Source organism: Zeugodacus cucurbitae, chromosome 2 (genome assembly GCF_028554725.1).
Source record: "Zeugodacus cucurbitae isolate PBARC_wt_2022May chromosome 2, idZeuCucr1.2, whole genome shotgun sequence".
NCBI lineage: Eukaryota > Metazoa > Arthropoda > Insecta > Diptera > Tephritidae > Zeugodacus > Zeugodacus cucurbitae.
The window spans coordinates 53,959,301-53,982,051 of record NC_071667.1 but is presented as its reverse complement, the minus strand read 5'-3'; the positions used below and the strand labels follow the sequence as shown (position 1 = coordinate 53,982,051).

At 33.6% G+C, this 22,751-nt stretch overlaps 1 protein-coding gene across 1 annotated transcript in view; it reads right to left on the bottom strand.

The window, feature by feature from the left end:
- LOC105213525 (elongation of very long chain fatty acids protein 1) overlaps positions 1-17,019 on the bottom strand; it is a 46,894-nt gene extending 29,875 nt beyond the window's left edge. Inside the window, exons 1-3 of the mRNA XM_054234829.1 lie at positions 16,230-17,019; positions 6,863-7,053; positions 3,580-3,660 (exon numbers count right to left, since the gene is read on the bottom strand). Coding sequence (XP_054090804.1) covers positions 3,580-3,660; positions 6,863-7,053; positions 16,230-16,374 — 417 coding nt within the window. The 5' untranslated portion in view covers positions 16,375-17,019. The remainder of the gene's footprint in view (positions 1-3,579; positions 3,661-6,862; positions 7,054-16,229) is intronic.
- Positions 17,020-22,751: the final 5,732 nt, after the last annotated feature.

Sequence of the window (22,751 nt, the reverse complement as noted above, 5' to 3'; positions counted from 1 at the left end):
AGACAACAATATAGAAAACATATAAACAAAATTACAAATAACTGTGTAAGCGCCTTTTTGACGTATGGCCGTTCGAAAAGACACATTAAATTAATTCAAGAGTTAACAATAACAAAAACAATAAAACATGCAATGCAATAAATCAACTTAAGCCAACAAGTAAAACATGAATACATGTACTTGTACTTGTACACATACATACACACATATAAACGAGTAAGTAGTACTTGTTCTTCAAGTGGCGGCTGTAACAACTTCCATTGCCTACCGGGCGTATGAGCGATGTCAATAACATCAAAACATCCATACATACATACATACATTTGTACTTAGTATACTTCTGCGTACATCTAAATAACACATATCCACTCAAACAGTATATAAGTAAAGCAAGGCAAGTGCATTGACGCAATAAATAAGAAGGTAGTTGTGGAAGGTAATTGCGACGACCTTGATATGCTGCATGTATTTGTTGTTTATTTGTTATTACCTTTTAATTTCGTTTTTACTGTTGTTGTTTTCATAACATAAAAACAAATGTTTCGATTATTATAGTTGTAGGTTTTCAGTGCTTCTCTTTCGGAGTTTCTTAAGGTTTTTCTTTTTTTTTTGTGTAAACAATTACAGTTGAGTTTACAACACAAAAAATGAGAACTAAGTACAACAATAATAATGTAAACAGTAGCTCTATTGTAAGCACACAAAAAAGTAACCGCAAATATGTAATGCTCATAGCTGTGAGCATGAATAGCATGTGCCGGTTAATGGCTATTACCGCATTTGACAGCGTGAAGCATGAAGGAAACGTGCCGAACAAGTAAGTAATCGCTTCGAATGCATATAAAATTGCGATCTAGATGAGGGATGAGGAAATAGTTGCAAATTTCAGAAGCTGGCTTAGAGTTTGGCAACGATTTGTAAGATTCTTTTTTTATACTCTCGCAACATGTTGCACAGAGATCAGTATATCTACCAAATGTCTGTCTGTGCAAGAGATAACTTGAATAAATATTAAGATATCTTAATATAGAAGATTAGTTTAGTTTCAGGTGAATGAATAAATGAATTTAATGCCTTATAAACCATTTGTAGAATCATACGCTAATAGCGGAATTTAACCATAATCCCTCATTTATAAAGCCATTTGAATTCCTTTGTACCTGTAGGTAGATCTCGAAACAATTCATAGAAACACACTACTGAATCCCGATTCGTTCGTATATTTTCTATTTTCTCTCTGCAGTTAGATTTGATGGCAAGAGTAAATGATATAGAAGAAAATGCTTAATTTTATAAGTAATGCTTCTTGTTGCAATCAGTAATTCGGTGGCACCGATTGCAGTTGGCGGTTCAGCGCGAAGTTGTAGTATGCAATAACATAATAACTTTAAACTAATAGTGTTGCCGACACACACAACAAGCACAGAACAGCGCAAATAAATATAAATATAATCGCATTCAAAAGTACACGCAGAACATTTTCGTTAAAAGAAACGTATGTATACTTATGTATGTAGCTACATAAGATAGTCTGTAGAGGTAAATTGTTGTATTCATTTAATGCTCCAATGAGATTTTGGCGCGCGCTCAGCCAAGCATTTCAAAACAACTTCATATATATATATATATGTATGTGACCGCATATGTAGAACCACTTATATACAAAAAGAACAAACGTTTCTTCAGAAAATCCTACTATTACGACAACAGAGCCGATATGCAACCGCTAGACAACCAGTACCATGCAATTATTTAGTCATTATTTTTCGTTCGCTGTGTCATTGTCAAAATATTTTCATATATGGTAGTTAGTACAAATATATGCATGAAATGAGATTGTAATTTAGAACCCCATTAAATTTGCATAGCAGTATTTATATTTATTTGTCTTGTTTTCGTCGTTTTAAATTATTTTCTAATATCAATACCAATTGTTTATTACATATGTATTCTGAATTAATTTTAGGAGGGGTAACCACCTATTTAAAAATTCAAATTCAATTCATTTAAAAAATAGGCGAAACATGAGAAGATTTGCAGTATAAAAATTTTTTGAAATGGTTGGCAACCCTTAAAATAATAACTTTTCAATTAAATCAACATTTCGCCGGTTGCATTTTCAAATTTATGAAATTAATTTAATTAAGAAACCATTAAATTAGATTATTTAAATCGTAAAAATATTTTTGTTATTTTTATAATTGTCTTTGATATGTAAAAACCCCAAAAGAAATTTTGTAATTTTACAATTCACTTGCTGAATGTAATAAATAGAGAATTCGCAAAGTCACTGCTCTCACACTCTCTTTTTAACAAATCAATGACTTCAAATTAATCTAACAGGTTTGGTGACAATTCAAAAATTAAAAGTCCATTAAATGCAAATTGTTTTAATGCTTGTATTATTATTTATTTATTTAAATAATAACCTGAGCTTCATATAATCTCTACATACACAGCATTCTACACAGCACATGCTTGCATTCACCTTTAATTTAAGCAAATAATTATATATTAAAGAATAAATTAATTATTAAATATTTGTCTGAACTTGCGACAAGTATTTGAAAATACCCGTTTTGGTCAATAAAAAGAGAATACAAAAAATACAAAAGAGGTGTAAGTGAGTAGGGAGATGATCGCCCAAAAAATCAAAAATTTTCTGTCTCAATGCATTTCAAATATTGATAAATATTACCAACAAATTAAACGCTTGGATTGCTATTAGTCGCTTTATGTTAACTAGAAATTCGTTTTAATCTCTTGTTTTGAGTTGTCAACTGTGCGTCGCAACACTCTCCCTTTCGGCGTTGGTCGCTTTCTGGGGCCGTGTTTTTGTCTGCTGATACAGCTGTTCGGGTGCATGTTTTAAACCGCATTTTTGCCATACATTAACCTTGAAAGTTGACGACGAAAACAAACATGAGCTAATCGTATTGCAGTCGACGGGCTTTTTTGCATTTCATAAAGCGCTCAAAAAGTGCGGCTTACTGCCGAAGTTTAAAATATGGAAATTAAAATTTTGTTGGATCTTTTAACTTGTTGCGATTGACTGCGTGCTGTTTGGCATGCTTATCTTCTGACTGAATGCAATGCAGATGATGTGTAGTGAATTTATGCTACGCTCTTTTATCTAAACAAATTGGTTGTTTCTTAAAATTTTCTACTGCTTTGAGAACATAGTAAACAAAAAAATAGAAAGGTTCTAACGAGGGATTGTGATAGATGAGACAAAAAATATAGGCGGGTATTGTCTTTTCAAAGTTTGTGGCTGTCTATGGAATTTAATTCTTTGTTATTTCGTGGCTATAGTTTTATAGTTCTCCGAAAAACGTCTGTCCAAGCCAAATCGCGATACTATTCAACATGGAATCAGATGTCAAAATTATTAAATGCTCAATGAAGACTAAAATAGAAACATTTGAGATACTGTCTACTGAGCAAAGTATGTATTTTTCTACTTCATCCAAATATTTCGTTTTATGGGAATCTTGAACACAAATTATTAATAAGTACGATCCCAACCTCAAAATATATTAACAGTGGAATTTATTATATTTCTGATGTTTATACACTTACTCGTTTCGACATTGGCCCATCTGAGTAATCCACGGGTTCACATTTCAAATTGTAGTTGTTCAGCCAACCAGCCATCAGGTGCTGTTAAAACAGAAATATATTTTTCAAATGATTAGAATTTTTTAATTGTAATTATTATTATGAACTTAAAGAAAAAATAATTTTTAACTCAACACTAAAATGGTAAAAAACTAAGACGAGAACGGAGATAAATACCCCAATTTTGTAAGGCTACTGAAATATAGTCGCCAGTGTAATTGCCCTGGCTACTGAAACAATATTTCATATTACGATAGGCCATATAGTATCCTAAGATACTAAACCTGTGTTTACATTATTGGGAAACACTGTTTGAAGTATTGGTTAGCATTGCTCAATATGGAATAATTCGAGAAATTAAACATTCATTGACATTTTAAATCGTGATGTTTGGTAAATTTTAATTAATTTATTTGTACGTTTGTTGTAAAATTACTAGTTTTCTGTTCATTATTATTATATTGATCAAGTTGATTGTTATTGAAATTTAAAGAATCTGGGAAACTTATTTGCTATCAGCTTATAAAAAAGAACCGGTTAGGCACAATTATTAGAATTATAAATATTAGTTTAATAAAATTTATCCATCAAAAACACTATACTACAAAATCTTTTTTTTCTGATCTGGTAAAATTAATTTTCCCAGGTGATTAAGTCATAAGAAAACAAGTAAGGAAGGGCTAAGTTCGGGTGTAACCGAATTTATATTATATAATACACAATTTGTCATATATATTCATCATATATATTGTATAAAGTCCTTTGAAAGTTGGAAAACCTAATATTAGGTCAGAAGCACCGAGGTCCTCATGTTCGATAAATGGGGCCTTGAAAACCTATGGTCCGATTTCGGCGATTTTTAGAATGGGGCTGCCACACTATTAACATAGAATTTGTGCAAAGTTCTGCACCGATATCTTCACTAGTGCTTACTTTATAACGGGTGATTTTTTTGAGGTTAGGATTTTCATGCATTAGTATTTGACAGATCACGTGGGATTTCAGACATGGTGTCAAAGAGAAAGATGCTCAGTATGCTTTGACATTTCATCATGAATAGACTTACTAACGAGCAACGCTTGCAAATCATTGAATTTTATTACCAAAATCAGTGTTCGGTTCGAAATGTGAAATCCGCTTTTTTATCGACAAATTTTGTTCAGCGATGAGGCTCATTTCTGGTTGAATGGCTACGTAAATAAGCAAAATTGCCGCATTTGGGGTGAAGAGCAACCAGAAGCCGTTCAAGAACTGCCCATGCATCCCGAAAAATGCACTGTTTGGTGTGGTTTGTACGCTGGTGGAATCATTGGACCGTATTTTTTCAAAGATGCTGTTGGACGCAACGTTACGGTGAATGGCGATCGCTATCGTTCGATGCTAACAAACTTTTTGTTGCCAAAAATGGAAGAACTGAACTTGGTTGACATGTGGTTTCAACAAGATGGCGCTACATGCCACACAGCTCGCGATTCTATGGCCATTTTGAGGGAAAACTTCGGAGAACAATTCATCTCAAGAAATGGACCCGTAAGTTGGCCACCAAGATCATGCGATTTAACGCCTTTAGACTATTTTTTGTGGGGCTACGTCAAGTCTAAAGTCTACAGAAATAAGCCAGCAACTATTCCAGCTTTGGAAGACAACATTTCCGAAGAAATTCGGGCTATTCCGGCCGAAATGCTCGAAAAAGTTGCCCAAAATTGGACTTTCCGAATGGACCACCTAAGACGCAGCCGCGGTCAACATTTAAATGAAATTATCTTCAAAAAGTAAATGTCATGAACCAATCTAACGTTTCAAATAAAGAACCGATGAGATTTTGCAAATTTTATGCGTTTTTTTTTTTTAAAAAGTTATCAAGCTCTTAAAAAATCACCCTTTATATTTGGCCTATTTTCCAAACATATCATTGGGGTGTAAGGAAACTATTATGAACCAAGTTTCATTGAAATCGGTCGAGTAGTTCCTGAGATATGGTTTTTGACCCATAAGTGGGCGATGCCACGCCCATTTTCCATTTTGTAAAAAAATGCTGAGTTCTTATGTGAAATTTAGTGTTTCTGGCGTTTTTCGTTACTGAGTTAACTCACTTTTAGTAATTTTCAACCTAACCTTTGTATGGGAGGTGGGCGTGGTTATTATCCGATTTTAACTAATTTCATGTTGTGTAGTGGGGTACGTAAGAGAACCGACTGCAGAAAGTTTGGTTTATATAGCTTTATTGGTTTGCGAGATTTATACAAATAAGCGATTTGGGGGTGGGGCCACGCTCACTTTCCCAAAACAATTACATCCAAATATTCCCCTTCCTAGTGCGATCCTTTGTTCCAAATTTTACCTTTTTAACTTTTTTTATGGCTTAGTTATGACACTTTATGTGTTTTCGGTTTTCGCCATTTTGTGGGCGTGGCAGTGGTCCGATTTTGCCCATTTTCGTTTTTGCAACCCTCTCACAGTCCCAAGGAACATGTGTTCCAAGTTTCATTAAGATATCTTAATTTTTACTCAAGTTACAGCTTGCACAGACGGACAGACAGACAGATTTCACATCTACTCGTCACCCTGATCACTTTGGTATATATGACTCTATATCTAACTCGTTTAGTTTTAGGTGTCACAAACAAACTTTATTTGAACAAAACTATTATACTCTCGTAGCAACTTTGTTGCGAGAGTATAAAAATGGTATTTTCTGATTTTTGAAATAATTAAATTCGAAGTTCGGAAAAAGGGCTTCGTAAAAAAAGTATTTTTATTTACAGGATATATTTTCAAAAAAATCCAAAATATCAAAAATCATATTCACAGATAGCCTGTCATAATGTAGTATTGGTCTATAGTTGCCTGTCGGCAGACTAAGCACAGTAATAAGGGCGACTGGCAGTGTATCGGTTATATTATAGATACGCAATAGGGGTGTAGAAGTAGGTAACAGTAAGTAAGTTTCTCCTCGCTAAAGGAGTTGAACTATCTATTTCAAAAATTATGATAACTAATTTTGTGATATGAAGTGTCTATTTACTTTTGAAAGAGCTAAATTAGTAATTTATTTCGTTTAATTAACTATGTTAAAGCCTATTGTTAACAGTTTATTTATTTTATTCACATGTATAATTAACTATTTATTAACGGCACTTATATTTCTAATACCGAAAATTTACTTGCCCCATAATTTGGCATAAGAAATAGACATATCAAATATATAACCAATGCTAGTCTAATTTTATTGAACAAAACTCACCTCGTAGAACATATACCCGCTTAACGCCACCTGAAAGGCATTGTAAATGACTAATGTACCCCGCAGTTGGAAGGGTTTTCTGTCGCGCATGAACGATGGTCCGATCAAGAGAACCCAAGACAGGTATATGGCAACCAAACCGAATGTGTAAAGGGGATGCTCCATTAGGGGGAAACGTGTGGCGCGGGGATCTGGGAATTAGAAAAAAGAAGATGTGTAATGAATATATATTTTAAGTGGCCTAAAAAGTGTTGATTAATAAAATTTGTAAAAAATAACAAATGTGTTGAGTTTTCTAGCAACATGAGTTACTATTAAAAAATTCAATAATTTTTCAATGAATATTTATATGGACTGACAATAATATGCAAACTAAGTTCATTCAACCCAAATGTCTATTTTATAAAATTTGGCTAATTTCTGCATTATTGCACATTTTACTATTTTGGTAAATTTTTTTAATAGCAAAAATCCAAAAACATATTTTATTTAAATATATTTTATTTATGTGTGAAATATTTATTTAATGAATAACTGAAATTAATTTTACTCACAACAAACTCTGTCTAAACCGGTGAAACAACTATGGATATGGCAAATAATATGCAAATCTAGTTTATTTAAATAGAAAAATTGCAATGTGGGTAGTTTTATGGTTGCATTTCTGCATTTTTCGGCAATAAAATTTGACTTGAATAGAAAGAAAGTATTAACTTTTTCACTTTTTAAAATACCAAATTCTCAATACAGACACATTTAGATTAAATGCGGTCAAATGAGGGCACTGACACTGGCATTTGTTTCAGTACCACAAAAGCTCTTTTTAAATTAGCTTTGGTGATCCTGTGGCCTTGCCATGAAAACCATTTCAAATGTTTAACTCAAAGATATTTTTTTACTTTCATGAAATATTATTATAGTTAGTTAGTTAGCTATACCAACCACTGTCATGCCATAAAAATTAATAGACGTTTATTACGTTAATATTTCCACAATATACTTAATTGCAATTGCTATTAAATAATTGTTTGTGGGAACATATATTTAATTAAAAATATAATTCTATATTTTATAATATCATATTAATGAATACCAGTACGCGTATGCATTAGGGTGGAGTGTATGTAACTTTTCTTTAATATATAGCGAATTCGCAGATTTTTACTACAAAAATTAAGTTGAACAATATTTGCTATCTTCGATTCAGAATTCTCTGAAAAAGAAAGCAACACTCAGTTCTCGAGTTGAGTTCTATACAAGATAGTATCGTATGTGTCAATGCCCCAATTTGTTTGAAGATTTGGTAAAAAAAAATCGTCATGAAAAACTTAATTTAGAATGCTTATATTTTTAGTTCTATCCTAATATATAGATACATCTATATTTGCATGAACCTTTTGATATATAAAAACTTTAGTGCCATTTACAATATAATTAGGCATTTATTAAGTGAGCAGTCATGATCTTACCCTTTTGTAGTTAACTATAAACTTGTGTGGAAATGAAAATTGAAAAACAAGTTTAGTTAGTAAATGCTGAATAAATATTGCGGTATTTATTTGATATTGTCTAGAATTAATTTAGGATATAGAAGCCACTGCCTCAAACACCTAGAATTATTTGTGGCTGGATCTTTGTGTATTCGATTAAGTTTTAGAAGGTTATATGAAGAATATAATCCCCGATAGGTGGCGCCATAGTCACGATTATTACCAAAAAGCGTATTTAGGCTCATATTCGGGACATTTAGTGAAAATTTGTCATAGAACATATAATTAATATATTTATGATATAACTATAGAATGCCTAAACCGTCCCCAAGTGATTTCTTCTCTACCCCACATACCGATGGAGAAGAGGTGCAATGAACTTTTTGACGGATGGATCGAAGCTCTGGGGGAAGATGGGAGGGGGAGTCTTCATTCGGAAGCTTTCAATCAACATTACCTTTGTACTACCAGAACACTGCAGTGTCTTTCAAGCAGACGTGGCTGCGATTAAGTTAGCAGTAGACACATTCATCCGTATTGTGGGCCCCATACATAGAGGTATGTATTCAATGAGGAGCCAGACTGAAGTTGAAACACCTTGGTATGCTCAACTTCGGCTTGGCTAAAATTGACATTAAGTGACTCAAGTAGTTTGTAATATATTCCAGAGATCTGCCTACTAAACTAACCTAATCTAACTATAGAATATTTGACGAGGCAGTGGCTTCTATATTCTAAATTAATTCTAGACAATATTAAATAAATTCCGCAATATTTATTCAGCATTTACTAATTAAACTTGTTTCTTTCTTTTTAAGTATATCAAAAAAATTAGAAATTAATTGACTTTATTTAGGTATTGTTAGCTCGTATTTAGTAGTTTATCTATTAATCAATGAAATGTGATAGATTATTTTACATATAATTCAATAATTGATCATTATCATAAATATAAATGTCGTCAGCTGTTACTTAGAAGCATAGATTAATTGTTAGTAAACACCTGTATAACATTTAACGACTTTATTACACATATTACAAATGTTTATTTATTAGGTTTTATTTTATTATTATTTAAAAAAAAAACAAAATTCCATTATACATGAGATATGTTTGTTTATAACACTATTTTATGCAAGGAATTTGTTTTTGTTTACCTTAAATTCATAATAAATTCCAAACATATTCACACTTCAGTAGATTAAAATCTCAAAAGTTACCAGCACTATTATTACCATAAATTACTGTTTCTAACAATTGCTTTTTATTTAGATATCGCTTGCTACCTGACATTTGAACAATTAATTGTTAGATGTGATACATGCAATAGTCGCAAAACATTTAATAAGAATCAAGAATTTCAGTACGGCACGTACTGAGCCACAGTTGCCATAGCAGCTGCCTCACAGAATCCGATATAAACAATTTTGATTGATTAAATGAATGTGTAGCTAAACATACTAGTACGTATATAGTAAATACAAACAAAACAAAGATATTTATTTATATATGTACATATATGTATTTATTTACAATATTTATACAATTATATGCTTGGCGTGGGCAGCAAGATGGACTTTACTACTCTCATCAGGCAATATATATATGTATATATATAAATGACTAATATTATGAACAGCAGTAATTGTATGTCAGTATTAAACAAGTGTGAGTAAGCAATTTTATTTGCTGTTGAACATAGTTTTAGTGTCTTCGATATAATGTAGGTTCACAGGCTATGGTTTAAGAGCGTTTGTATTGAAGATCAAAGACAAAATAGAGGGTGAACTACAAATGCTTGAATATTGCCGGCATTTATGCTGCGCTTCTTAGTAATTAACTTATTTTGAATATCATATTTTAACGCCACATTAATACACGCGGAGTGCTTTTCTTATATACACTTGAATGTAATTCAGCGCAAGGTTTGTGTCTTAAGTCTTCTGTGTGTTATTGAGCATGCAGCCGAAGCAAAGTGATTTTTTAATGGTAAACTGTAGCAATATTCAGTGCAGATTTCTTTAATTGTTCTTATATTTTTGCACATTTTTTTTATGGAATATGCGATGAAAAATATTTCGGTTACATTAAATATTTGTTTGTTCGGCATATTTATCAAACGCCGTTAACCTTTTCAGCAACACTGCATAAAGTGAGACAAAAATGAGTAAATATGTGTATGTGTAAGCGCGCTGAAGTGCGCTAAAAGCCTAATTAAAAGGTTATAACAGTAGTAAAAGTTGTAAATAATTACAAACATATACATATATAAACACAAGGTATTTGCATGCTCAGATGTGCACAAACATTGAGTTACTAGCTACTCGCAAGTAAAAAATTATAATTTAAATAGAAATAAAATTAAAAACTACGCACACTTGCAAGTATAAGTATATATATTCAAATATAATAGCATCATAAAAAAATGTGTAGAAGGAAATTGACAATTATTAGTCATTTTTTTGACAATTTAAATGACATTTAATTGCGGTAATAATTGTCGAAGATAAGCGAAGCAAGTGTCCGCTGCAGCTGTTTGGCATTGTCAAGGCCGCTGAAGGTTGTGCGCTCAAATTGTAAATGTACTTAGGTTTCTAACGCGTCGCGTGTATGCGCTTTGGTATGTCCGCATTACATTAAGTATAGACGCACAGACTTTTAGGCGAGGCAGAGGGCGTAATACATATCATACACTGCTATGTATGGTATGGTTTAATGGTTTATGTAAGTATGGTTTTCAAGTTCAACGCTGCCTCAATGACAAACTTGTTTATCGTTTTTTTGGTGTTTCATGACACCAACTTGCTACTGGAATTTGGAACTTTACAAAAACATAAGTACATTTTTGTACATTTTCAGTTAGGTGGTGCTCTTATTAAACTAAATTGTAAGAATTAAGAATCACTTGATTTTCGTAAAAATGACAGAAATGAATTAAAATTCAATAAAAAAAATATTTTTGATTCAAGAAAGTGAATATGAAATTTGATTTGCCTATGGATCTTTAATGATATGAGAAACAACTTTAGCAACTCGCATCTTCTGAGGGAGTTAAGACTTTACGAGAGTGTTCTGGTGTACAGGCATGTATCACTGAACTCATCATTTATGAACATTACAAGAATACGGAAAAAATCTAAAATTAGCAGCCCTTCATCAGTTCTAAAAAACTATCTGGGCAAAAAAAAAAATATTATAAATTTAGCGTAACGATGTTATGGTTGGAAGTATGGAAAATTTTACATAAATATTTTTTAATGGCGACTTCTCAAAAAACGATTTTTGTAACACTGTTTTGAGCTTTTAGAATTTTTTTAGTAAAAAATTAAAATTGGTGTTGAGGATAGTTCCAGGGATAGAGATTAGTATAGTGGATTAGGTAAATTAGTATAGTAGAACTTGAGAAATCGTGGGTATCGTTTTTAAAAACCCAGGCAAGCCGAGTCAAACTGATCCGAAAAATATCTGTGTCACCGAAAAGAATTAGAATTTTGCAAAATACTCTTTTAGCCGTGTCCTAAATAGTTAAACTTTGAAAATATAAGCTAAATTGCTGGACACACTGGCTTCGAGTGAGCAACAAGCACCTGCTCAGTAGCGAGGTCTTTCTGGCCGTGGATCAAAAACGGTCCTTACAGTTGCTGTCGCATAGTAAGGCACATCTCACCGAGATAATTGGTATGCTTACTGGCCATTGTCCAATAGGCACACACGCGGTGAGACTAGGGATCAAGTCAGATGTTAGTTGCAAAAGCTGTTTGGTGGAAGGCGAAGAGGAATAATCCAATCACTTTCTCCTTCAATGTCCGGCATTCGTCAGACTTGGGTTAAAGCACTTCGGTAGGCACATCTTCGGCGAACCCAGTGAAGTAACTGGAATCGACATTAGCCGACTTAAGAACGTCGTATCATAATGGTCTTAGTGATCTGTTGAGAGTTTTCCGGTTGTCACAAAGGACAGACGAATCTGTTTAAGTGAGATCTCTGTAGCTGGGCAGATCTACCCCTTAACCTAACCTAGTTTGATAAAAAAGTGTTTCTTAAAATTGAAAAGCCGCCTTTAATGAAAATAAAAAATATTTACGCACTCTCAAAAAAATGTTCGTTACAACTACCATATCTGAAATTCACGACCATTAGTCTTTGAAATATTAGTTTAACTGCATTCAAACAAATTCGTTGCCTTTTTGACCCGGTGACGCGCGTCACTGACCCTTGCACACTGGTGGCCAACAACAAAATTTGGTTAAGCCCGCGAGCATTTAAGTGCGCCGTAATGCATCTTAATTGCAGTTCTATGTCAACTTGACGGTTTTATGAACTTTGTTTTACCGACACAAATGCTTTGTTGTTATTGCCATTTTCGTAGTAAATTCTCTATTTAACCGGCTGTGAGGCTTCTAATTGACGTTTACTACACAATTTGCGTAGAAATAAATGTACAAAGCTAACTAACAAGCGGCATCTTGCACAAAATATGCGTTTGAGTCAAGCGTTTTTTTGCCGCGGCCATTCATTTGTTGCGCCTTTCAAGCACTACACACTCATACATATTTATGTACTGGCATTACTCAACGCATTACAAGCCGTATCGGCCGTAAGTCGCTTTTGTGTGTTTCGCGTAATGTTTAAGCTTTCCAACACAACCACATTAGTAATGCGCAATTTTACGCTTTGTGGAAATTCTTCGCATTTCTAATTGCCTACGAACTAGTTTAGAGGGGATTTTTTGCACTTCTTAATATTTAATTGCGTGATTTGTTGTTGCACATACAAAGTATTAGTACAATTATTAAATACGCAAAGCACATTGCAAGGAAATGTATACTTAATTGATTTATTTTGTATGGAATGTTTTAGGAGATTACTTCATGTTGTGCAAAATAATTGTTTTAATACTGCAAGTCTAAAGTTCTCCAAATTAATTTTTTTCTTGAAATTGTGGAAGCATCTTTGTTGTTTTTCCAATGCTTGCAGGAACTCTAACTAATTATCACATTATTCATTTAATTTTTTTTTTGAATCAAAAGTTTAAAACTGCCGATGTGTAAACATTGAATAAATTTTATAAAAAACAGCCTCAAATATTTAAGCATTTATTTGGAGATCGCCTTTATAGACCATCACCAAAATAAGAGGATAGGCATGATTTCGACAGAATGTTTACGTAGAACTCACTAATGATTCGAGGATTGATTGTGATCTTTGCTTTTTGGGTAACTTCTTAACTTCTTCTTCTTCTTTTTTATTTAATTGCAGTATATTTAGAAGCTATTAAACTCAGTATATAGTACAACTACTTGCTGGATATTACGCCAATTCTAAAGAACCTAAAATATGTGCAGCTACTCTAGAAATTTTGGATGCATTTCCAGAATTATAATCAATTATAAGCGTACAATTTATATATATAGATAATGAAAGGTTTGCCACCCCTTCCAAATTAAAAATGTCATCTCCATCAAATTTGAAAAACAATGTAATTTTAAAATACATTTTGCAAAGAAGCACATTCTGAATACAAATATCGTAGAGATTTGCCATTTTTTCTTGAAAATAAACTGTTAATGTATAAGTTGCGCCTGGGAAGTTTTATTGTTTGCGATATAGAGCTTCAATGTTAATTGTAATAGATATAATAGATTTGCAAAAATCTGTATTTCTAGTGTAGGATAACCAGTATAAAAAATCGCCGAAAGCAGACGGTAACTTTTTAAGGCCGCAAATATCGAACATGAGGAGGTCGAAGTTTACGGCTAATTTTTTATTGAAAATATCGGTAAATCTTTCAGATATACTAAAGAAATTCAAAGTAGATGTGTGCCATCCAATAGTGTGCGTTTGTGCCAAAAATAGGCAAAACCAGTTCATTTCCTCTTGCCACATATACCTCATTTTCGGGGGTAAAAAACTTCCGGTGGACTTTATACAGTTAATACATGCATATATAAAAGCAAAATTAAGTGAACGTAAAATTTTGGAAATAATGTAGCTTGTTGGCAAAAATAATTGAAATCGGTCCAGGAGTTATCCAGTCCCCAAATACTATATATACGGATTTTTGTTTCCTAGTGTACTTTATTCCGAAAATGTGAGTCAAATTGTATGTTATCTTAATAAATTTAAATAAATATCTTGCGAGAGATTTAAAACTTTAAAGAGTTATAATAAGACTAAGCTGACCACGAAATTTTCAGAAGAAGAAATTACTATTTTCCTTCAGTAAATAAAAAAAAAGTATGTAATATTTTTTTTTGAACTTTTTTCAAATATTACTCCAGTCAAAAATATAGTAAAATTTCTTCAAAAAGTTGAATTACAACGTTTATAGATGACTAGCAGATCGCTCCGGCTTCGCACGGGTTTAAACAAACTTTTCAAAAGTTATAAGTTTTTAGACATTTATACACACTCTTCCATACATATATATGTACTTTCCCGTTTCTTGTGTGGGTTCATATAAAAAACGTAAAATGAGGAACATTCGATCTTGACATTATATTTTTTTGTAATGAGCTAAAATGTACGACCTCTAGTCTTTGATGTCCGATGAATTTCTCTCTGATTATGAAGGCGTTGGGAACGCTTAGAGTTTGACGCCCTAGTGCAAGCTTGTATATTTCTAATATTTTGTTCTTCAAGCCGCTGCACACGCTCCGAACTCGACTCCCAAGCGCGTACTTGGCAGGTTTTGAAATTTTGTTCATCAATCAGCTGCGAGCGATTGTTACTCGACTCTCTGGCACGCGATTGCGATGCGAAGAGAATGACTTGCAAGACGATTTTCAATTTCAGATTAAGTTTCTCCATCACGGAGTCTTTTTGATACCCCCACCTGGGAACTATTTCCAGAAAGTTGAGATTCTAGCAATAAATAAAGAATTTTTGAAATCGGCACAGTAATTTTCGAGTTTATTCAATACAAACATTCATACAAATCTTTCCTCTTTATTATAGCAGTATAGATTATATTCCTAATTTTTTGATTCTTTCTCCAATTTATTTAATAAAATGAATTACAACATCTATAAATTACTCGAACATATCGAGTAATTTATAGATGTTGTAATTCATTTACTTCTACATTTCTAAATTTTCTACGAAGTTTTTCCTTCGCTAAATTTTCAGATTTCAATAAAGTTAGCACAATTAAAAATTTCGAAAGAAATTTTGTCTTCTACAATTTTTTTTAGAAAAGTATTATAAATAATACTATTTTAAGTTACCTCTAAAAGCTTAACAAATATTTTTGAAATGTTCCGTTTAAAATTCAAAACCTCACAAAGTATTACAACTATTTTAAGGGAATTCCCTAAAGTTGATTATTCTACATTTCAAATTCACACCTATTCAACACTATAAGCTGCGGTCTCATTTTCTATTCTCTTCAACTTTCATTGGTTACCCTCATCATTTCTGTATATCATTAATTTTATACTTATTTATCATTATTTGCTTAAAAGCTCTTATTTTTTGTTTTCGATATTTTATATACAAGAATTATTAGGCCAAGATTGTTATGCTATTATATGAATCCGGTATGATAAATTTTTAAAAATTTTACGGATTTTTCTGGTTGTGATTTTACAAAATATTATTACATTTAACAATTTGCATTATATTTGCCAGACAATATTTATTCAAACATTTTATCGCTTACGCGTATTATCATTTAAATTTTATGTGTTCAACGACATGTATTTCGTTTTACATTTTACATCTTTAACTTATACTTTCGCTACACACTCTCTGCGCATCAAAACATTTATCGGCGTTTTGCTTTTACGCTTTTACGCGCCAAATTACATTGCACACTCTTAATAAATTTGAAAAATTTTGCATTTGAATTCAATTTTATATGTGTCACCAATACATACCGCCGAAATCACGCTCGACCAAATGGTAGTAGCGCTGTATCAGTCCGGTGTAATTCCAATCAACATAATGCGATTTGAATTCGTCCAAAGCGATGGTCGCAATCTCGGCGGCCATATCGAAGCGTGAAGTTATGTTGCTATTCATGTTGACTGTGTGTTGAGTTTTTTTGTATGTTTGGGTGGATTACTTAACTACTGTCACTTAAGTTTATTTATTTAGTTTTTTTTTTTTGCAATTCGTACGAAACGAGATTCCACTGTAAAACTGTGCACTATATAAGGATCTATGTAATTGCACACTTTTAAGCGTTATTTAATTGTTTTTGTTTTTTTTTTGTACTGCACACTCACACGCACTCTTGCAATGCTACGAAATAGTCCATTCTATGCACTTTTTTCGGCTAATAATTTTTAAGAATAATTGTTGTGAAATTTTTTAAAATTATTTTTCATTTACAGCCAACAACAAAATAGCACAAAATTTAACTGATATCGTTTGTGATGAGCACTGTCATAGGTTGAATTGTTTAATTATTTAATTCTTGAAGTTTATAAATTTCCTTAGCACTTTGTCTGCATTTCTAGAAAGCACATTCTATTTAGCACATTCTAAATACTAAATGTTGAAATGTTGCGTATACGCCACCACGTTCAAATTCACTAAGTTCTAGAATCAAGATTGTATTCCTCTTTGTATTGTATTGTATAGTCGCATGTAGTCGCTTTTGTTAGTATTGTTTCACCAAACCGCACCGTATGAATGTTTATGCTCAACTGACTGCAAAACTTCTCGACAATCACAAGATAAAATAAATGTTTTTTGCCAAAACGCGCAAAGACGCCGTCGCAATGCAATACAAAAGCACAAAACACACAGACACGGAGCGACTAGAAGGCAGCAACAGCACCAGCAGCAGCGCAGAGAACGCAGCGCTAGGAGCCGCCGCTACACATAAACGATCGCAGCAGTGCTTTTAGACGAGCCGATACAACAACACAACAGCCGCAATGATTCGCAAAACTTCATACGGAAAGGGAGAGCAGCCACCAATGCACACACGCACACACACACAGCGACAACAAAACAAATTCGAAAAATCAAAGCCAAAGCAAAGCTGGCAAAGTCAAAAGTCAATTCGCGTTGATGCCAAAGCAGTTGTGGCGCGGCAGAATCAGCACCAGCAGCGGGTAAACGATCGCCTTCAATGCGCAAGATAATCGGAAACGATGAAGCAGTCAAGCAGCTCTGTGCCGCAGCACTACGTCGACAGCACAGCAAGCAGCGCAGTTGATTTTGTTTTTGTATGCCAAGCAAAGTTAAGGGTGTTTGTGTTGGTGTTTTTGTTTGTGTTTGTGTTTGTATTTGCTTTTGCCATTTTTGTCGTTGCCGAGGTGTCAGGCTGCACCAACACATACTCTTATAACATTAATTGCATTCGTGTCCGTTCGTGTGGAAGTGAACGCCATTCGTTGTTTGTCCACTTCTAAAGTTGTTCTTTTACAACCTTCTTGTTAGTTGTTGCGCCGAAAACATACTTCCACTTTTATTTGAGTGTGCGTGTGTGTGTATGTAGAGGCAAGTGGATTTGCACATATTATTGCTGTTATTGGTCATATTTGCTTGTTGCTGCAAACAGCAAAAACGAAAATACGAAAAATCGTTTCTGCTGCAATACAGAAAGGGTAAAAGGTGGAGGGGAAGCCATATACATAGAGTAATAATTAAACATTTTGTTATAGTTTAAATTTATGATACCCACTAATAACTAGCACTAAAAATGTAAAATAATGAATGCAAAAAAGTATTATTATTTTTTCACAAATTTTCGAGTTACAATTATAGAATAAAGATAAATTTGATTAAATTTTTAGCTAAGTTTTCAGTAATTCATTTCCCTATCCCTTAATATATGTATATATATATTTAATCAAGAAGTATGATAGGGCTAAGTTCGGATAGTTCGAGGGTAACCCAACACTTTACCCTCGCAATTTATTTATTTAATTTTATTAATATACCACACAATTTGACCCATATATTTGGCAAGAAGTCCATTAGAATAACATATACATACGTATAATATATAGAGGAATACAGTAATTCCCGATTTGATTCATATTCATCATCAAGCTCCACTATATCCAAAAAGTTGCTAAGAGAGTATTATAGTTTTGTTCACATAACGGTTTACATAACCTAAACTAAACGAGTTAGATATAGGATTATATACACAAATGATCAGGATGGCGAGTAGATTTGAAATCCGGATGTCTGTTCGTCCGTCTGTGCAAGCGATAACTTGAGTAAAAAATGGAGATATGTTAATGAAACTTGGTACACATATTCCTCGGCACCATGGTTGGTATTGAAAATGGGCGAAATCGGACCACTAACACCTCCACAAAATGGCGAAAACCTATACAGTGTCATTACTAAGCCATAAATAAAGCTATGAAAGTAAAATGAATCGTTTACTTAACAATATATAAAGAAAGCACTAGTGAAGATATCGGAACAGAACTGCATTTATAGAGTGGCATCGCTCTTTTAAAGATCGAATTTTAAACATGTTCGGTTACACCCGAACTTAACCCTTCCTTACTTTTTTCTTTCTTTCGTCCATTAACTAGATTTAACCATGTGCATGTACGAATTTTCGAGTTACTATTATAGAATGAAGATAAATTTGGTTAAATTTTTGGCTAAATTTTCAGTAATTCGTCTTTGTACCAAATTTTACTTTTGTAGGTTTATTTATAGCTATTATAAAATTGAATTAACTGCTTTGAGATGATCTGATAGTGTTTAATCAGTCTCTGTCAACATTCATCATTTGTTGAGATCGGGACAGTAAGAGCTCAAAAAAGTACCACAGTCATTGCTGGATCACTATACCTACCCGAAAATGTGTAAGAAACGGGCTGAAGGTAGTTAGTAACCTTCCTTTGTGTTTCGTTGCCAAAGAGAGGTGGCTTCTTTTTGTGGGGTTATTATAAAATAGCAATATACGTCAGCAATCCTTAAACCATTGGCTTGAGCCTTCAGCCAATTGAAATAAAAACAAAACATTTTCTACGGTACACAGCCTTATGCAAATTATATTAAATTCAACAAATTGTGGAAAAGTGTTTGTATGTATGTGATTGGCGTTGAACCGTTTAGACGGTTATAGCCGAATCGATGAGAGCGTGCCACTCATGTCTTTCCTTCGCAGTTCGGCGCCAGTTGGAGATTCCAAGTGTAACCAGGTCACTCTCCACCTGGTCCCTCCAACGGAGCGGAGGCCTTCCACGTCCTCGGCTTCCTCCAGCGGGTGCAGCATCGAACACTTTCAGAGCTGGAGTGTTTTCGTCCATTTGGACAACATGACCTAGCCAGCGCAGCCGCTGTCTTTTTATACGCTGAACTATGTCAATGTCGTCGTATAACACGTACAGCTCATCGTTCCATCGTCTGCGGTATTCGCCGTTGCCAATGTTCTGAGGACCATAAATCTTGCGCAAAATTTTCCTCTCGAAAACTCCTAGTGTCGTCTCATCTGATGTTGACATCGTCCAAGCTTCTGCACCGTAAAGCAGGACGGGAATGATAAGTGACTTGTAGAGCTTGATTTTGGTTCGTCGAGAGAGGACTTTACTGTTCAATTGCCTACTCAGTCCAAAGTAGCACCTGTTGGCAAGAGTTATTCTGCGCTGGATTTCGAGGCTGACATTGTTCGTGTTGTTGATGCTGGTTCCCAAATAAACGAAATTATCTACAACTTCAAAGTTATGACTGTCAAAAGTGACGTGGGAGCCAACACGCGAGTGCGCTGACTGTTTGTTTGATGACAGGAGATATTTCGTCTTGTCCTCATTCACCTCCAGACCCATTCGCTTCGCCTCCTTATCCATGCGGGAAAAAGTAGAACAAACGGCGCGGTTGTTGCTTCCGATGATATCAATATCATCGGCGTACGCCAGCAGCTGTACACTCTTATAGAAGATAGGATGGGATCATGTGCAGAAGTTCACGTAAGTGAGGAAAGGTTTTGATTGTCATTCACTTTGGAGTGGCCAGAAACGATTCTTCTCCACATGATTCAAGCAGCTCACGACTTCCGGTTTTAAACCAAGTATCCTTTGGGTAGCTAACAAACATCCGTTTGAAGGAGAGCTAAAGTGAGCAGGCGAACCCGCTTCTGCGGTTGTGCGTAGGGTTTGGGCACCTCTACATAAAAACGAAGTACCAATGAAAAATAGTTGAAAAGTGTTTAGTAAAGGATAAACGGGAAGCTCAATAAGTTTAACGATTGCATAATCCGTGACCGTGAATACATATAAATTATAAAAAAGGTTTGTGGCCGGATAAGAGATGATCCAAGTCGACTCCGAGACTAACTTATAATTAATTAATGAAAAAGGTTTAATAATTTTAACAAATTAGCCAACAAAATTGTTTTTTTATAAACAGAAAAAATATTGGTCTCCAAATATATGTGTGTATGCCTGTGTGCCTATGTGTATAACTGGTTTTTAAGCCCTTGGTTTTAAGCCATTTACCCATTTCAATTATTTAATTAATACCAATTGCAGTTAAACAATAATTTTTCCACGAAGTAATGCTAAAATACAACAACCACAAACAGTTAATATTTTTCTTCTACTTCCAAAGCCACTAAAAAAGAGTATAGACCAATAGACGGACAAATTGTTACCTCGCCTGTTAAGCGGTCAAACGAAATAGAAAATCTTTTTTAGTTAAAGAAACAAAAATATATACATATATATTATACTAATTGGTCAAACAAATACTAAGACAAATAGTAACAACAAACATATAAATTAGAAGTGCAAATAATGTAATCGATGTGTGAATTGGTGAGGCCTATATGCATGACTTTGTTCAAAACTATAGGCACATTAACCCCAACATGCTGTGGCACACATGTGTACCGTTGAAACAAAAAAAAAATTATTAAGAACTGAAAATACTTCGAATAGATGTGCTTTATGCTAATAGAAAAATTGAAAGTGTGAGTATTTATAATTTTAGGTTATTTAAGTTTATTGGCTTAAAAAACTTTTAAGTTAGGTCTGCAAACCAAATTTTTTGATTGTACAAATTAAGAGTTTTGTAGTAATAGAGAACTTAGATGATATGATAATTTTTAGTTTCAGTAAAGTATTGGTTTTTATTAACAGCTTTAGAGTAAGTCAATATTAAGACTTTAAGATTTTTCCATTGTAATTTTTTATACCAAATGATTATAGTTATAGTGACTCAAATAAATGAAATATTTTATTTAATAAAATTTAATTTATTTCCTATATTCCTATTTTTAAAAACATATAAAGAATTTTTTTAAAATAGAGTCCGTTATTTGTTGTTTCCTATTAACCATGGGAGCATGTGCAGACAATTATTATATTAACTATTTAATAATATACTTCAATATAGCATTATATTGTTCTTACATTCTAAACGGGTTTTCAAAAGGGACGCTACAAAATTAGACTGATATGGACAGCTAACAACGTCATATTTCCCGCTCTTTTGACATTTCTCTTCAGTAAGGTTTGTCATTTCACCATGGAAAGATATACGAACCAATTTTAATTTTAATCCACAGGCATAGTACAAAATGTTCCCGTGTCAGTGAGACAAAGAAGTGCCCGAAGTGTCGAGAATATTGCTGCCGCTAGCGCTCTGACGTCGTTGTGGCGAATTTTACGAAAACATCTTAAAAAGATCTTACAAGATCACATTAACGCAATAACTGAAGCCGCTTGACCACCACAATCGTTGTATGTTCGTGAATTGGACTGAGCAACAACTTGAAAATGATCCGGATTTTTAATGAAAAATCATCTTCAAAATACGCGTTATTGGTCAGGTCCACACGTACCCATTGCATCCCGCAAAAATTACGGTTTGGTGCTGTTCATGGGCCGTACTTCTTCCGTGATGATCAAAACCGGTGCGTTACTGTGAATGGGAATCGCTACCGCTCAATGAACCGAATATTTTTGGCCCGAATTGAATGAAATGGACTTGGACAATATGTGGTTCCAACAGGACGGCGCCACAAGCCACACAGCGAATGTCAACAAGCTAAAGACGATTGATAAACTTAGTATGAATATCGAACGTGAATTTATCGCAGTATCGGCCGATTTATGCTTGAAAACCATCGACAATTGGGTTCAGCGTCTGGTCTTCTGCAAGCGTGCCCGTGGTGACCACGCAAAAGAAATCGAGTTCCCTACAAAATAGCATCGAATGTACTTTCACAGAAATAAAGAATTTCATTGATTTCCCAAACCGTTTTTGTTTGATTTAAAACTTTTATAGCGCTATTTTTGAAAAACCCTTTATATATCGTAAAAACAAAACAATTAATGAAAATGATCTGAATGAACTGTATGAACTGTATGTAGCTATGTGCTACAATTATAACATAAGTACAGTTAAGTAGTGGTGGGTAACTAATAATTTAAAATAAACGTAAACAAGTATCAAATTGCTAATGCAATGATGTT